The sequence below is a fragment of the Channa argus genome, chromosome 2 (assembly GCF_033026475.1).
Source record: "Channa argus isolate prfri chromosome 2, Channa argus male v1.0, whole genome shotgun sequence".
Taxonomy (NCBI): domain Eukaryota; kingdom Metazoa; phylum Chordata; class Actinopteri; order Anabantiformes; family Channidae; genus Channa; species Channa argus.
Genome location: NC_090198.1, coordinates 18,697,369 through 18,714,510, shown reverse-complemented (window position 1 = coordinate 18,714,510; position 17,142 = coordinate 18,697,369). Strand labels below are relative to the sequence as shown.

The following is a 17,142-nucleotide window of genomic DNA, read 5'->3' as shown; positions in this document are numbered from 1 at the left end:
CACGCAATGTTATTATCACAAAGAACACAAGTTACATTACTGTAGAGTTCTGACCAGATCCAAAGAGCTCTGGTCTATGAAGAAAATACAATAATAGAGAATAGCAATGATAGAGAATAATATTGAATAGGGCTGTTAAAATTTTATTAAAATAAAAAACAATTCAAATCACAGACATTTGGAGATACTGTGGTTAACTGGGGAAGGACAGGCAATAAAAAAGATAAAATAAAATAAATTTCTGTGTATATCTATATTACTGATTTTACCTGACCAAGTAGTCATTGCGTATTAGCATCAGGTGTTGCAGAATGGAGAGGAAATAAGGCTCTGCACGGCTGTCCTTCACCATGCTCTGAACAATACTGAATACCTCCCCCGCATCAGTGAAGACAGTCAAGGACTTATATACAAACAGAATGTGTGTTCATTTAAAAACAAGTAGAAGGTACTGAAATGAAAAAGAAATGAAATAACTTTGTTTTCTATTTAAATGTGTCTTATTTTGTTAGGTATTATTAGAAATTACTGACTTTAGCTAGATGCTGAAATTTCTTCACTGTACTGTGGCCTCATTTACAATAAACAGACACTGATTTAGGGATACAAGCCTCTATAATAAGGAAAAGGATATTCCAGCTCATTCTTGATGTCTTCCAGCCTATGAGAGAACTCTATCATGTCCTCTTCTTTGTGCTCCTCAAAAACCTTTAGCTGGATGTCAAGGGCCTCATTCCTAATGGTTCCCAGTTGCTGCAGATTGATTAGGGCAAAAAAGCAATAAATGTAACCAAATGTAATGAGATTGAGCATAATTGATCAGATATAAAATCTTACTAATGGTATGTCATCTAAAACGGAAGCATCAGGCTCAAGTAAACACAAATGGCTTATTCAAAACAATATTACTCGTGATGATATTGAATACAGGTGTGGGGACCAGTTCCTCATTTAATGTATTTGTTTTCTTGGCAGCTACAGAACCATTGTTTAAAAGATAAACATGTTAGGTAGATGTTGTAAAAGGCAGTGGAAAGATTATTAGCCAAGGCATTACTTTATTGGTTTCTGGGTGTTCAGATCGAGTACGTGCAAACTCTCCTCTGTATTTCATAAATGATTTGCAAGAACAAATCTACAATATTTCACTGAAGTGGACAACTCATTTAAATATTAATACAAGGTGAGTGTGTGTTTCTTTTATTTGTGTGTGTATGTGGGGGTGGGGTGGGGGGGGTATGTTGTGCTTACCGGCAATATCTCTTTCAGTCCACTGCGCATAAATTCATTTCTGATGTGAAGTCTGAAGTCCAGCTCCTCAGGAGATGTTACTAGTGCATTGATGAGCTGCATGCATGCCACCTGCAACATGAAAGGTACGCAGAACAAAGGGAGAGACGGAGAGATAAAGAAGAGTGAGTACCGCAGGAAGAGACAACAGACTTCTTCTAAAAGTTGATGAAAAACATGTTGGCATGCATACTAAATGAGTTATGTCCCTTGGAAGCAGAGGACCATAACTAATGCATGTCTATTTTCTCCAGTCACCAACTAGGGGGGATGATTTTAATATTAATGCAACAACTGCAAACCCATGCACAAAAAACTAACAGTCAATTTAAGGGCAAACGCGCTCTTTTGGAAGTTGTTTTGCACTCCCCTCTGAGTTTGGCTTACTACACAGGGACTTCTGCATCCTGTGACAGAAAAATCAATTATTGATCAGTAAAGTCATCCACTCGTGTGTGAAAAGATGGTATGGTAATGCAAAAGCATGGCTAGGTTATTCAGAAGTCTTGAAGTTCCCTGTCAATTTGATTGGAGACTCTTATTTTTGTGACAGCATTTAGCTAATAACCTCACTTGAAAGAACCATTGTAATACTGTTTATATGAGATTGGGGCACAGTGGAGTTTAAGAACGAAAACCATTGTTACTGTAGGTCAGATGATCAGAATTTCAGAATTATTACCTAGTATTCATGTAACCTTTGGTTTTCATTTAAGGTACATAAATGTAATTTTCATACAATTAAAGGGCAAAGGCTTGAACACTGCTAGACATACATAACCAAATCTAAAAAGACAAAGCATAGTGACAGCATAAGTGCTATGTTTGGATTTAAAAACTACAATATGAATCCACCACAATTTTGCATGTAAAGATCAACATGATGAGCTTTATCTTTATATTCAAAATAATGCATATATCAATTACAAATGGTGGCTGCTTACATACTACATTTATAGGTATTGTAACACACTCTTTTCCTAAGGATGCCTGGCGTGACTGTATATAAATATATTCATGTAAGAAAGAAAGCTTTGGCCAGTTATTGCCATAATTACAATAACAGTCCCTGATGTTTTATAATGTGGGGGGATAGAAAATGATCTATGCTGGTTACTAAGAAGTGTGATGTAACAAAAACAAATTCAAACAAAACCAAGGCCTTATAAACCAACTTGTATACTGAGCATACAGATGAACTTAATGTGTAAATGCCTAAATCCTGGTTTTCCAATTCATTAATTTTTCTTTTCCTTATGATTTTCCTCTTTTATCATTTCTTACCCATCACTTGTTCAGTGTCCCTACAGTTTTACAGTTCGTTTAAATGCACATATTGCAAAATGAATGCCCATTCAGTTGATACTACTGGGAGCAAAAAACATTTACAATATCCTATGGTTCTCATTTGTGTGAGTGTGTGAGAGTGTGTGTGAGAGTGTGTGTGAGAGTGTGTGTGTGCGTTTGAGAGAGAGAGAGAGAGAGAGAGAGAGAGAGAGAGAGAGAGAGAGAGAGAGAGAGAGAGAGAGAGAGAGAGAGAGAGAGAGAGAGAGAGAGAGAGAGAGAAGAGAGAGAGAGAGAGAGAGAGAGAGAGTGTGAGTGAGTAGTAGTAGTAGTAGTAGTAGTAGTAGTAGATAGATAGAAGTAGATATTGGATGAATGAGCACTCTTTTCACATTCTTTCACTACCAAGCAAACCTCCATCCATCCATTATCTGTCACTACTTATGCTATTTGCGTTGCGTAGGGGGCTGTAGCCAACCCAGCTATCATCGGCCGAGAAGCGGGTTACACCCTGGACACATCCCCAGTCTATCTCAGGGCCAACACAGAAGGACATAAACAAACAGACAACCATTCACACTCATTCACACCTTCGAGCCTTTTTAGAATCTACCAAGTAAACAGCACGGTTTAATCGTAAATTATTTTATTGTGATATAAATAACGTTGTTTTTGTTAAAAACAGCCAATATGCCTTGTGTCATGTTGTCATGTATGATATGTTGTCTCTAGGCACTGAATAATACAGAATATTAGCTTTGCAAAACACAAAAAATAAACAAGTGCTTAAATGTATATTTTGACTTTATCTGTTATTTGAGACATCCAGCATCTAAATTTGACTCAAAACAAAATAACAACTCCCAAAAATAAAATAAAAGTTTGGTTATGGTAAAACTGTATTTTAACCAGTGGGCAAACAGTGGCTGAACATTTACTTTGCACTTACTTGTAATTGAACTGAGCGATCTCGTAGTCCTTGAACAATGGGACTGAACCTCTCAATGGCTCGCCATTCCCCTGCTGTGGTGATGGCTTCGAGGACCTTCTCCAAACTAAATGAGAACATGAAATGCATTAGCGAACAATTTTGAAAAAATATAAAGAAGGGATTCCAACCATTACATCTCTCCTCATCTAATGCAACCAAGGTTGCTATTCATGCCAATTTGATCCAAGTAGAAGAGTTTTTTTTTTTAAAGGTGATATCATCACCTTCACTGTTAAACACTATTATAGACCTATGTTAGACTGTAACTTATATATTAAACTTTACTTACTTAATACTTCATTAATTATTTCAGTAATAATTTCATCTCACTAACAAAATAAATAACATTTTGTTATCTCAAACAAAATTTATTCCACTAAATGTAATCACTATAATAAGGGAAACCTAAGTTGTGGTCATAAAAATGCATACGATGCAATCATCCTAAACAATATAATTTAATATAAAACTATAAATCACCTGACCCAGACAATTTATCTACATTCTTGCAATATATTTATTTTTAAACTATATTAGCATCAGTATTTTTAGACTCAAAGAAAGTATTACAGGCCTATTTTTAATCATTTCCCTTTAGAAAATCATGCAAATTAAGAGTTTTAAAAATTTTTATTTTTAAAACTTAAATTTTCAAAAAGCTGTGTTGGCAGAACGAATGAAGCAAGAACATACGTGTTCTCTTCGCCCACAATGCAGATGGCTGACAGCAGCTTCACCACGTCCGTCATCATCGCAGACTGGGTGGGATCTATGGCTCGTGCCAGTAAAGCAAGACTTCTCTCCTCCCCAAGGATTCGATCCAAGCCGTACTGTCGTACAACACACAATTGTACAGATATGAACTTAATCTGCCAACTTGCAACAAGTAGACTACAATGCCACGTGATCAGTCAAACCAAGTCTGTTTGCCAGAACATGAATTCAAGTTCCACATATTTACCTGTATTCCGGCTCGTCAAAATGATCAAGGTTAACAGTGATTTTAGTTTCATCAGCACTGCACTACAGATCATTATACATGCCACGACATTCCGCTCTGGCTAAGTAAAATCTTATGAAATAGTTTTTACAATCTGCTATACTGTTAATGGCATCATTACTACAATTGTTTAGCTAATTCTTTGGTTATATCTTGTACATTAAAACAAACACAGAGACAAGAACAATCTTCTAATTCACTATAATTAACTATTGTTAACTATTGTTGTCCGTACAATGAAAACATTATAGTTTAGCTTAATGCATAAACTGTTTATTACAGTGACAGCTTCACAAAGTGTTTCAAATGGCAGAAGCGCAGTAGTCATGTACTTCTGCCCTAAAAAGTCAGGGGTTGCCAGACTTTTAGAAATAAGTTCAAAAGGCAGTTACCCAGTCTGGTAACTTGTATTATAGTATTATGCCATTGGTGGCAGACAGTAACGCACATACAATTGTTTGAGTTGACGCAGGATGGCAGAAGAAGAGGCTGCACTGACAGCTGGCATAGAACACCTGTCTTTTTGGCATGGTGTGTACATCCCATCCCAAAATGCCTCTCTAGCCAGGGAAAGGTCTGGGCTGACAGAGAGGCCTGCGGGTAAATGCAGGCATCTGGCGCCTGTTGAGACGCAGATTACATGAGACCTTACAGCACACTTTGTGCCAAAGCGGCTGGATAACTGTCTCCACTGGGTTTTATCTCTACGCGGTGAGACATTTTTTTCTTCTATACCTAATGAAGAATAACTATCCACAAGGAGGACAAGATGACGGGAGCAAAAAGAATGCATTTTAATGCATGAATCTATGCGTACCTGTGTTGTAATTATAAAACTGCTGCCATACTGTCCTCGTAATAATTGTTTTTTTAGTTTTACAATTTTATTTTTACTAAAAATGTAAACAAATTGCAAAAACTATAAAAAAAAACTTAAATAAAGCAATCAGTTATGTGAGTGTTGCGTATTTATTCTTCACTGTCCATATTGTTATGATGCTGCTCTTCTCTTGAACTGGTTATAAGCCTTAAGAACCAAATTTGCTAACTGCATGAAAATACTAGATGCTGTGGATGTATTTAAAAACATGCCAGCACTTTGAATTTTAATTTTTTGATTTAAAAAAAAAAAGCGAGCAAACCAATTGTCTTGAAAACACAAAGTTATCTGGAATAGAAGTAGTATTTGTATTTATGTATACTTATTAAATGTAGCGCACTAACACTTTGGTATTTTTTATTTGTATAAACCAAATGCCTTTAAAAAAAGAACAGAAAAAACACAAGCAATAGTTACTTATGTAACTTTAGTGTAATGAAAATTTGTTATACATAACTTTCTAATTTGGTCAAATTGTCTTCAGTCATGGTTTGTAACCCATGAAATTGTAGTGTTAAATAAATTGTAATTTTAAATAAATTAAAAACCAATTATTTAACTATATTTAAGTAAAGACCGTTTATGTGATGTAAGAGAAATCTCTGAGAGAACACTGATAGAAAAATCAGAGTAGACTGAGTTTTTATCCAGTTCTGACCATTAGAGTAAGATAACTTCTCTATCACATCTATGATTATTTTTAATGTGTATAAAAAAAATCCTGGGTTGCCCAATACATGCCCAGTAGAATTGACTTAGGATTTTTGAGTAGTATGTCTTTACTTAATGCAAAAATGTTCATCAAACAGCAAAGACTCCTGAAATAGCTTACAATAATTGCAAATTCTCCATCAGCCTGCCGAAAATTCAAAATAACTGAAGACAAACTTATTCTGACAACCATATTCGTGGGGGGATGGGCCAATAGAAAACTCATTGTACAACTAAAATTATGAAACAACACCAAATATACCCACATAAAAATCTATTGTCATTACCTTATTGTTCATGATGGCTTTGAGACATTGGACAACTTTATGCTGGTTCCTTTTGTCTATCTTCTCTTGCCTAGGGACACAGAGTAATTAGGTGCAGTTGACTCATATACAGATAAGACACAATAAATTTACTTTATAGTTTCTGTTAATGTTAAAAAGGCAAAAACTGTATTATGAAACTGTTAATATTATTCAAAATTGATTCTATGAACTCAAAAATAACAGTTTGATGTCTTAAAGTATGGACAAGAACACAAATGAATGAAAAACTTACTGTTTCTTGAACAATAGCCTCTCCAGAATATCCAGCAGCAGTCCAAGACCCTCATGCCCAAAGCTCTGCACCCAACTGAAATAACAAACATTGAATCAATATCACAACAATGTAAGAGAGCTGACAACAGTTTAATACTTATCACAGTAGAAGCTTTATGACAGAAAAATACATGTAAAATTCAGCACTTAGTGCTGGGGAGAAAGGTGGCAGAAGTAAACCCAAGCTCCTATGTTGATAAGAATTACTACATTTACATACACTACTACAGACAGAGGAAAATCACAAATTGAAATACAATAAAAGTTATAGTTATTTATGATGATAAATAACTAGTCTGAACAATACAGATTTTTAAGGATATATTTAAATTTTAGATGTAATGTTTTAGATGTAGGTTTACGAACCTAATAATGATGAATACATGCATAGTAAAAAAAAAAAGCTATTAAATAAATGTGTGCAAGATATGCAATGAGTAAGAATAATCTTTTCACTGAGTTGACTGGAGCATTTTTTTGTCTTCATGGTGTAGAATCAGCGAAGATACTGATACAAGTACCTTGACCTTCCAGATACATGTCTATTTATGCTACAATCCTTTAAATAGGTTACCTGCACTCAGGTGATCTCTTTTTAACTAAGTGTGTGACTTTGAAAAACCAGTTGATTGCACTAGTGATGATTTACATGTGTGTTTTATATTTTTAATGAATTTGGATTACATTTTAAAAGATCTATTTTTACATGTCTTTTTAGTATTTTTTGTCAAGAAAACTCAAACCATGAATCAACCATGAGGGAATTTATTAAATAAAATAAAAAGGTAAAAACATCCAAGGTGGATGAATGTTTTCTTCATCTACTATGTATTTGTATGCCGTATATCAGTCCTTCTTATCATCATCTTTCTTAAGCATCTACTTAAACATTTTGGGGTAGGATGCTGTTAAGAGGTTGAAAGAAATTCAACTTAGAAAATAGTGGCCTTCATTTAAATAAACTGAAGACTTACTGAAGACTTCCTTTGGGTGTGTGTGCATGTGTGTGCATGCATCATTATGATGCAAAGCATAACACAGGCAATACACTGTTGCCTTTAGAAACAAACTCCAACTCTGAGATACAATGAAACAGAATGGTAATTTAAAACAGTTTTGTTAATAAAAAAAAAAAAGAAAAAAAAAAGAAAAACAAACCAACACTCGTGTTTAAAGGTTTCCATCCAAGAATACCAAAGGTGGCCAAAACTCCCAAAGAAGAGGGACATTTTAACTCTGAATTATTTAAGTAGAACACATGGGAACAAATGTATTGTTGGTTTAGGCAAAAAAAAAAAAAAAAAATAGTTATGCAGAAAATAGAGGCAGCATAATTGAGAATTTGAGCAACTGCACCCCCTCCTGACTGAAACTGAGGAGCATGTCTGAATATTAGCATGCACTGGCTGTACAATTCTAATCAACAAGCTCCATGCCTCCCAGCATCAAATCTACAGAAATTCTCAAGGTGACAACATAAAATGGGAAGCTGTTATCTGAATTTAATTTCTTGAAAATGAGTGTGGGGTTGCAGATAGATGTGTGTCTATGAGAGTATTTGGATACTGTTGCACTGTTGGTCTGATAAACATTCGTGACAAATGTCCTTTTCGCAGCATTAAATATACATAACGAACAGATGGCAGATGCTTTTTTTGGTTGAGTTTCATTTAGCTTACATGCAAACTTGTAATTCCCTAAATGGAAGCGAGTGACAGGTGATTTGCATTGTTTTCCACAAACAAAGCTGCACTGGTGATGATCCAGATAGGTTTACATTTAGCCATTTAAAAGTGAGGTACTAGGGCAGGCAAAAAATTTAAGTCAAGGAGAAAACATTAAAGCAAAGCGATATGAAAGGAAATTGTTCTGTTTCATGAGATAAAAGTGCAAAATAGATTTTTTTCTGTTTTGCTTATCAACATTTAATTACATAGGAAGTTGCAGAAGAGCTTTCAATTGTTTTTTTTTTTGTTTTTTGTTTATTTTTATTTTTGCTCATTCCACCATTGTGGGATCACTGGGCTGAGTTTTTCTTGGGATCTCTTGTATCACGGCAGAGCGCAATGGACAGGAGGGATTGTAGACCTGGATGAGGGATTTCAGGTAGGCAGGCCCTTTTAAGTTGATCACTCTATAGGAAAGAGTCCGAACATTGAACCTAATGCAGAGAGAAACAGAAAGCCAGTGCAGAGTTCTGAAGAGTTGTGTGACACGCATTCTTTTTGGATGATCAAAAGAGAGACCTGCTACATCATTTAGGATCATCTAGAGGGGTCTGATGTGCATGCTAGCTGCCCCATCAGCAGGCCATTGCAGTAGTCAAAATGAGATATGCCATGTCTGCACAATGAGTTTGCATATTCAGAAAGGTAGGATCTGATCTTTGTGATTAAGAGGGCAAATCTGCATGCCTGGCAGACTTAGTGGGGACTATCTAAGTTAAGGCTGATGTTGTGTTGCATTGAAGGCCTGGGTGGAACTTCTGTCTCAGAGAGGCTGAGCTGAAGATGTCTTTCTCTCATCCGAGCAGAGATGTCAGAGAGACAGACCGAGATGCCGGATGAGACAGTGGAGTAATCCAGTGGAAAGGACAAGAAGAAGTGTGTGTCGTCACAATTGTAATGATAGGAAAAGCCATGTGAGTAGATGATAAAACCCAGACTGCTAATTGAAGTATGCTCCTTGAGCAGTGGGATGTTTATTTTAAATGTGGTGCCTCAATATACAGTAATCCATAAAGGTAGTTATTTCACAAGAGGAAAACACATCAAATTTAATTTGATTTTCCAGGCAGTGCTCCGACTGGCACAAAAGCTGGTAACTTAGGTTACAAACTGTACTGTTTTCAATTATGTACCTATGTTATTAAATAGATCTAATTGAAGAGATTATTTAAAGTGAGACCTGCACTGTTTTCAAGTTACAAAGTGCTCAGTGTGAACTGTATGGTGAAAGTGTACAGGCCCCATTATACACATGACCATACACAGTATGCTCCATGTATAGTATGCATCTAGACCTCAAACTTATTTTAGGAATCATTCTGGGAAGAGATCATTTCTTTAAGCTAAATGAAGAGCTAAACATTACGTGGGATCATTTGCTGCTTTTTATGTACTAGAGCTTTAATATTTTTAAAAAATTGCTTAAACATACTGGTCATACTAAAATAAATACTAATTTATTTATCAACCACAGGATCTGAATTTCAGTGTAGGACTGTAGGTAAATTTCAATAATCTCTGCAAATCTGGAAGTAGGTACATTTCAATAATCTCTGCAAATCTGGCAGTTAATATCCAGAAAGTTCCCACACACATTTACAGCAATATTAAATAATGACAATATAGTTAAAAAGTAGTGCCACCTAATGTTATAGTGATGCCTTTCAGCTAAAATCTAGATTTGTTTACTTTCTCATTCACACATAAAATGATAACGGTCTTCACCAGTGTTAATGTGTGTGTGTATGTTTGAGAAAACATTCCAATATGACTCCTTCTCACAGCTCTGTGGCTGCACTGACCCTCTGTTTCCACAGCTTTTACCAAGTGATTTTGAAAAATCATTTGGGTGTCTCTGCTTCACTTGTTTGTAAAGGTCATTGTATGGTAGGCACTAGCCGTTTGTTTTACCTGGCGGCTGATTGTCGCTGCCGACTGCAAAAATGCAGTACTTCCCAACAGTACTTCCCGCCCAAGTGTATTGACACACACCCAATTATATTTGGCCACCTTTTTTTTTTTTTTTTTAAAACCGTTTGAGAATTATAAAGCCGGCATTGTCAAACAATTATTGCCATAAATCCTGCCAATTAAATAAAATGTCTATAGACACATCTGCAGCCTACAGTGACTATTTTACTCACACATGCAACTGAAAATTTAAGTGTGCAAACATGTAAAATGATATGTGGACATCAGCTCAGTGATACAATTGGGTGTATTCTATTAAATTGCAGATTATTGTGGTAAAAGGTGCACTATCTAAGAAGTTTTAGGAGTACGAGTACAAGTACACAAGGGCAGTATTGGACCTAATATTCCATGATGGAATCAGGACATACCTACAGAAATTAATTAATTTTTAGTTATTAGGTACACCTTAGCCTAAAACTAAGTCAGCCTAATCCAACAGTCATATTACAAACCCTCACTTTTTGAAGGTGATAATGTTTAATTCTTTTGGAAATTGTTTTAGAGGAGCTGATTCAGGTAAATAATCACAGTGGAAGATGCTGTTGAACTGTGCTATGATTTACAGAGAGGTGTTTCTGAAAGTAGCATAGCTCCATTGCCATGTATGTAGAATATAAATATAAATAAATTCCTCTAATGCCAATTTTGTGTTTTAAGCTATTTGAAATAATTCACATGTTATTCCACTTGGCCATCATCACCCCAACTGCTCCGTAATAATTGGCATGGGTGACACTGCAATTCTAAAAGCTCTCACAACTGAGTGACACCTAATCATTAGCTAATCAGTTTTAATTTTTAAGTTTAAATATTCATATTAAGTATTATATCATATCCCAGTAGGATGCTAATGTAAATATACAATCAAATAAAGTGAAATATATATTTGTGCTATATTAAACAGCATCTCTGGGAAAGGTAAAAACTCAATCAGTTACTTTCGTATGCTGGCCTGCCTTGAGCATCTTTGGCACAAACGTCTTTGATAATGAATTAAAATCAATTTGTTTTCATTTTTAGGTTGGAGCTGAAAGTTGTTAACTTCAATTAGGATTCCACTGAGTAATTGCCTGTTCTCAACTTTTAGATATTTTAACTTTAAATTATTTAGCAAAATGGCTAGATTAGGTTGCAGTCTGTACAGAACAGGGGAAAATATACTATATATAATTTGACAACACTAGACTCGGTTGACAACTGTTGTTCAATATACGTTGTAAAGTGAGACTACAGATGTTATATCATTGTGTCAGATACACATTTAATACACATTAATTGAATTAATGTTATTTTTTTCCGCTGTTCATCTCATTTCTCTTGTTTTATCAGGAGTCATGATCAGTATTAGTACTTCACCATAACAGTGTAGTTTTCTGCTTTCTCTATCAGTAAAGAAATACAGATACAACTTTGAATCATTTAGTTATTTAAAATTTTTATTGCAAAAGCTCACATCCAAGGATAAATTCAGTAATTCATTTAAAGCTGAAATCCCTTAGTCACAGGAATAACACAGGAATTATACTTTTTTTGACCCTGATATTAAAGGATAATAACCCTTTCTACCAGCTGAGCCACAATTGCTTAAACTTTAACCTTTATTTTGAAATAAAAATATTATTTATTATATATTATTACAATGTTTCCCTACAATAATACAAGAATGGCGGTCACTATGGCAATGAGACCCCTCATCATGTCTACACCAGGTTGAAATCTAGTAGTGTGTTGTTCAAAACCGATCCACTGCTTTGTAATGTCTGGCAGGTACGAGCGAAGGCATCCAAGAGCCATTCTTGTTGATGTGCCCAAATTTCCCCTTTTTCCATTAGAACCCGCATTAGCCTGGTGATGGCACTGTGGAATTACTAAGGGCCATATGATTTGGTCGCTGCGGTCATGAAAGGCACCATTTAATCGGCCCTCCTCCCCAGCTCGGTGAGAGCAAGAGCAGGGCTACATAAGGGGCAACATAAGGCTAGGAAAGTAAGTGCAACAAATCAAAAACAAATGGACATGTGACAAACTAATTAGGTTAATTGGCAACAGGTCAGTAACATGACCAGGTATAAAATAGCATTTCAGAGAGGCAGAGCCTCTCGAAGGTAAAGATGGGAAAGGTTCACCAATTTGCGACAGAGTGCGGCAAAATATTGGGGAACAATTTCAGAAAAACATTTCTCAATGTAAAACAGACGACTTTAAAGATCTCACTATTTACAGTATATAATATCATGGTGCCTATGGCGCGGGCAGCACATCTGGATAGGCAACTTCAATGCTGAAAAGTACATAGAGGTTTAAGAGCAACATATGCTCCCATCCAGACGTCTCCTTCAGGGAAGGTCTTGCATATATCAGCTAGACAATGCTAAACCTCATACTGCATCCATCACAACAGCATAGCTTCACAGGAGAACACTCCAGGGGCTGAACTGGCCTGCCTGCACTCCAGACCTTTCACTAATAGAAAACATTTGGAGCATCAAAAAACGAAGAATCCCGCCAACAAAGGCCCAGGACTGTTGAGCAGCTAGAATCCTTCTTCAGATAAGAATGGGACAAAATTCCAGCAACTGGTCTCCTCACTTCCCAGATGTTTTGAGACAATTGTTAAAAGAAGAGGGGATGCTACACAATGGTGGACATCACCCTGTTTCAACTTTATTGAGAGGTGTTGCTCCCATCAAATTTAAAACGACCTAATGATCTTATATGTTGTTAATGTTCTATTGTGAATAAAACATGGATTGATGAGATTAGCAAATTTTTGCTTTCTGTTTTTATTTACGTTTACATATCCTCCCAACATTTTTAGAATTGGCGTAGTAAAACACAATCAAACATTGTCACACCTCCACACAACCCTGCAGAAAGGTGTAGTGCATGTTTCCCTTGTCTTTCCTGTTCTCTGTAGCCTCTTTGCTTTGTGTGTATGTGTGTGGCCCACGTCAGACAGATGCACAGACCATAAACTGGGGGCATGTAATGTTTACAATGCAGAGCAGTGACAAGTCTGGCAATATGATTTTATGCTTTTAAAACAAGTACAAAAAAATACAAATTGTATTAATGGTATGTTTAAGTTCAAATCTGATATATCACACTACCAACTTTAACTCCCAATTTGCAGGCCTCAGAAACATTAACACATTTATATTTAAAATGTAGTTTAAACTAATTTTATTGTATTACTGTGCTATTTATGAAAACAGGTATTAAGTTCCTCATCTGCTAAAAAAAATTACGCTTTTTACAATGATGCAGATGTTTATTATATCTCAGGTTCTATTCAAAACTGCTTTCCACTTGGAAAATTATAATAGAGGCAAGTAGCTTAGCATTCCTAGATAAGATTGTGTGTGACATGAGAAAATGAGAAACGCTGATAGGAATGGGGAGAAACGATCAGTGCCATGGTGAAAGGGAAGGCTGTTGCTAAGACAGCTAAGTAATGAGACTCATGTTTGAGTAAAAATTTAATTTAACATACACTTTTCACAAGACTCTGGCCCAAATCATTCTGTTTATAGAGTAGGTGGGGCAGGAGCCCTGTTATGAGCTTCATTAAAATGTATATATAAGTACCAACTGCATGCTAGTTGTTCATCATCAGTAGGTGAGGCAAAAGCAAAGGGAACTACTCTTGATCTATTACTCGAATTAGTACACAGGTAACCAAAAGGCCCGTTCTATCCTGGTCTGATGCAATAAATTGCAAATACATTTGCATTGAAACACATGAGTGAAAAGTTATGGTGATGAAATGGTCACATACTGTATGTAAGCTTTCTAAGGCGAGTAAAGTTTTCAGAGACCAAAGAGTGACGATCTGAAACCTTTCTATAACATCTGAAAAAAGTCTAATCTGATCTAATCAAGAAAGTCAGGCAGAGGCAATAATGTATCAAAGGGATTTGTCTTTACATCATGGCTGAATGTGAGGGAAAGCTAGAATGAGGTATACAGCCAACAATGGAGGCACCCATTGTGACAGCGTTAGGAGAGAAAGAAACTTCAGACTTGTGTCAACTGTTGCTCGTCATTAATGTCACTTTGAAAAAAGGTTACATCAGGGTATATTTCTGCATAAAAAAAATTAGTCAACCAAACTTGCTGTCTCCGACTCTAAACAAAACACAATGTTCTATCATCTAGCGTTACTTCTCTTCCATAAGTCGCTTATGATGTGCAAGCCTTGCCTGTGCTAATAATAACACCGTGCAATTATGCGTGATTCTACTATTGGTAGCTCAGTATAGGATAAAACTTTTAGTTATTGGTTTCCAGTTTTTACCCGGTGCTGATCATTGTGGTTACATGCTCATGCTATCTATCATAATTCACTGAATTAAATTGATGAGGGTGAAATAAAAGTTGCGCATAAGTTGTGCATACGTCTGCAGTCAGTTAGTAGGGAAACCGACTTGAATACAAGGTTCCTCTCTATGGTCCCAGAGATTGTATTTGTTAGGTTGGAGGCATCCTCTGATGAAAAATCTTTCTAAAGCTCATACTCAAGCAAATAAAACCATCAGCTCATTTTCCACCAATTTTACAATCTTTCACATAAAATCATATTGTTACGATTTCAGAATAAAAATATGTCTTCAGTGAATGTTTTTCTTTTTGGTTATTTTCATCTACCTCATACTGGGAAAAAGCAAGTTTAATGCCACCTGGAGTGAAAACCACATTCAGTAGATCTACACAACTAGCTTGAGCTGTGATACTGTAGACATTAACTTTTAGAAATTTCCAAAAAGTATGCGAATGTGATTTCTCATAAATATTTTGTTTGCACATGTGAACAAACATGTTAAACATATGTAACATATAAAGGCACAGTACACATGCACCTACATGTGTGCACGTGATCAGGATGGTTCTATCGCTGCCTCATTTTAAGCCCTGTATTTTTGTGGTGCAGTGCTTAAAAAAAAAAAAAAGAACTACAGTTGCAAAATAACAGTATATTCAAAGTAGATAAAATGTACCCTGTGTCTTTATCCTTGTGCATTATGTGGTAGTATTTACCATGCTGTCTGTCTAGAGTCTGAAGTGATTAAAGTAGTTTAAATTCAGTTTGCTAATCTAGCACGCTCTTGCAGCCCTTGGGTTTCATTAGTTCCTAACAACATCCCTCCCACATCCCAAGGAGAAACTTCAATCACATTCTCTGCCTGAATGTCTTCAGTGTTTGGAGCCATCATGTAAATAACATATCCGTTTCTTTGCTAGGAAAACTGCAACACTGATTTATGTGTGTTACCTATTAACACTGCTACTATCATACAGTAAGTTATCATCATCATAATGATATAACAGACAAGTACAGCATAATAGCATAACGTAGCCTCGCCCTTTAATGTTTAAACAGGTGACGGAGCGAAGCTATACTTGCTGTTTTCTGATTTACAGCAAAGGTTTTTATGCGTGTGGTCCATTTTCACCAAGAGCATTGTTTCCATTTTACAAATATATATGAGTGCAAATTAAATACTAAGCTTACTATGAAAAGTTGGTTTTCAAACAGTTTTAAAGCTCAGACTTGACAAATCCGCATGGGCTCCTATAAATCTGTGTCTGCTTATAATTTGCCATGTGTTTTAGAAGAATGTTTCCTAAAATAGTGACTTGCTGGAAAATGACTAACATGAGAAAAGACATACTGTAATTGTACGTCGTCATTAACAGATGCAGAAGAACCACAGTAATATTGGACTGAGGGCTATCAGATCAGGAAGACACCGTGAAACAGAGCGATGCAGACAGCATAAAAAAGAAGGAATACAAATTCATCATTCCATTCCCTTGGAAACAAAAACAGTCATAAATCAAAGAGAAATATGAGGCGCCTTATCTGGGTAACTTCACAGCTAAGGTAGCTTGGCTTCTAACAGTCTCAGGAGAATGTCTCCAAGGTTCCCAGGCAGAGAAGCACACTGTTGCACTCCGCTAAAGCGGTCATGAACCAGAAATAAAAAATTAACTTGAAATGCTGTCCTGAGTGCAGCAAGTTACCTGACTACAGGATGGCTCTCTGCGTTCACAGGGAAATCACAGCAATGCGGGACATCTAAAGTACATATACCAGCCATTAAAATCAGTAAGAACATGTTTCAAACCACAATAACAATGCTTAAAAAAACTAAGCTACTAAATTCAGAAACATTTTTACAGTCACAATTATAATAAAATAATGGTTATAAAACAATCATGTTCACTGCAAAATGTTACTATATGTTTATCATTGGTGTTGGCAGTGGGGGTAACTGATGCTTTTGCATTATAATTCGTTTCTAATCATCTTCCCCTATCTTGTAAATTATTTATTAGAAAATTAGAAACACCTTATTATAAACAAAATGTTAGAAACAACTCTCAAATGAATAGAGTCCAGTTTAACAATGTGCAACGACAATCCCTTTAACCTCTACGTGTGCCCATCAAAATCGATTATTATTGTACCTTTATAAAAAGGTACAATTTATGTCTGAGCTGCTGTTTTGGATTGCATATGATTTGATTATTATTCCATTTTGAATAAAGGCATTTGCATATACATATTGTACTGAAAACAAGACTATCAGTATGATCGATTTTAGGTAAGGCTGAACGATTACTGGTTTTTAAATTAGTATTATAATTTACCGAAATGCAATTTGCAAAAGCTGCAATTA

The 17,142-nt window shown here is 35.8% G+C and overlaps 1 protein-coding gene across 3 annotated transcripts in view; it reads right to left on the bottom strand.

The window, feature by feature from the left end:
* LOC137122815 (protein diaphanous homolog 3-like) overlaps positions 1-17,142 on the bottom strand; it is a 149,720-nt gene that overhangs the window by 118,995 nt on the left and 13,583 nt on the right. For all 3 annotated transcript variants that reach the window (XM_067496141.1, XM_067496140.1, XM_067496142.1), the window contains exons 5-11: positions 6,718-6,792; positions 6,444-6,513; positions 4,259-4,395; positions 3,524-3,629; positions 1,252-1,362; positions 635-753; positions 270-386 (exon numbers count right to left, since the gene is read on the bottom strand). In XM_067496141.1, the coding sequence (XP_067352242.1) occupies positions 270-386; positions 635-753; positions 1,252-1,362; positions 3,524-3,629; positions 4,259-4,395; positions 6,444-6,513; positions 6,718-6,792 (735 nt within the window). The remainder of the gene's footprint in view (positions 1-269; positions 387-634; positions 754-1,251; positions 1,363-3,523; positions 3,630-4,258; positions 4,396-6,443; positions 6,514-6,717; positions 6,793-17,142) is intronic.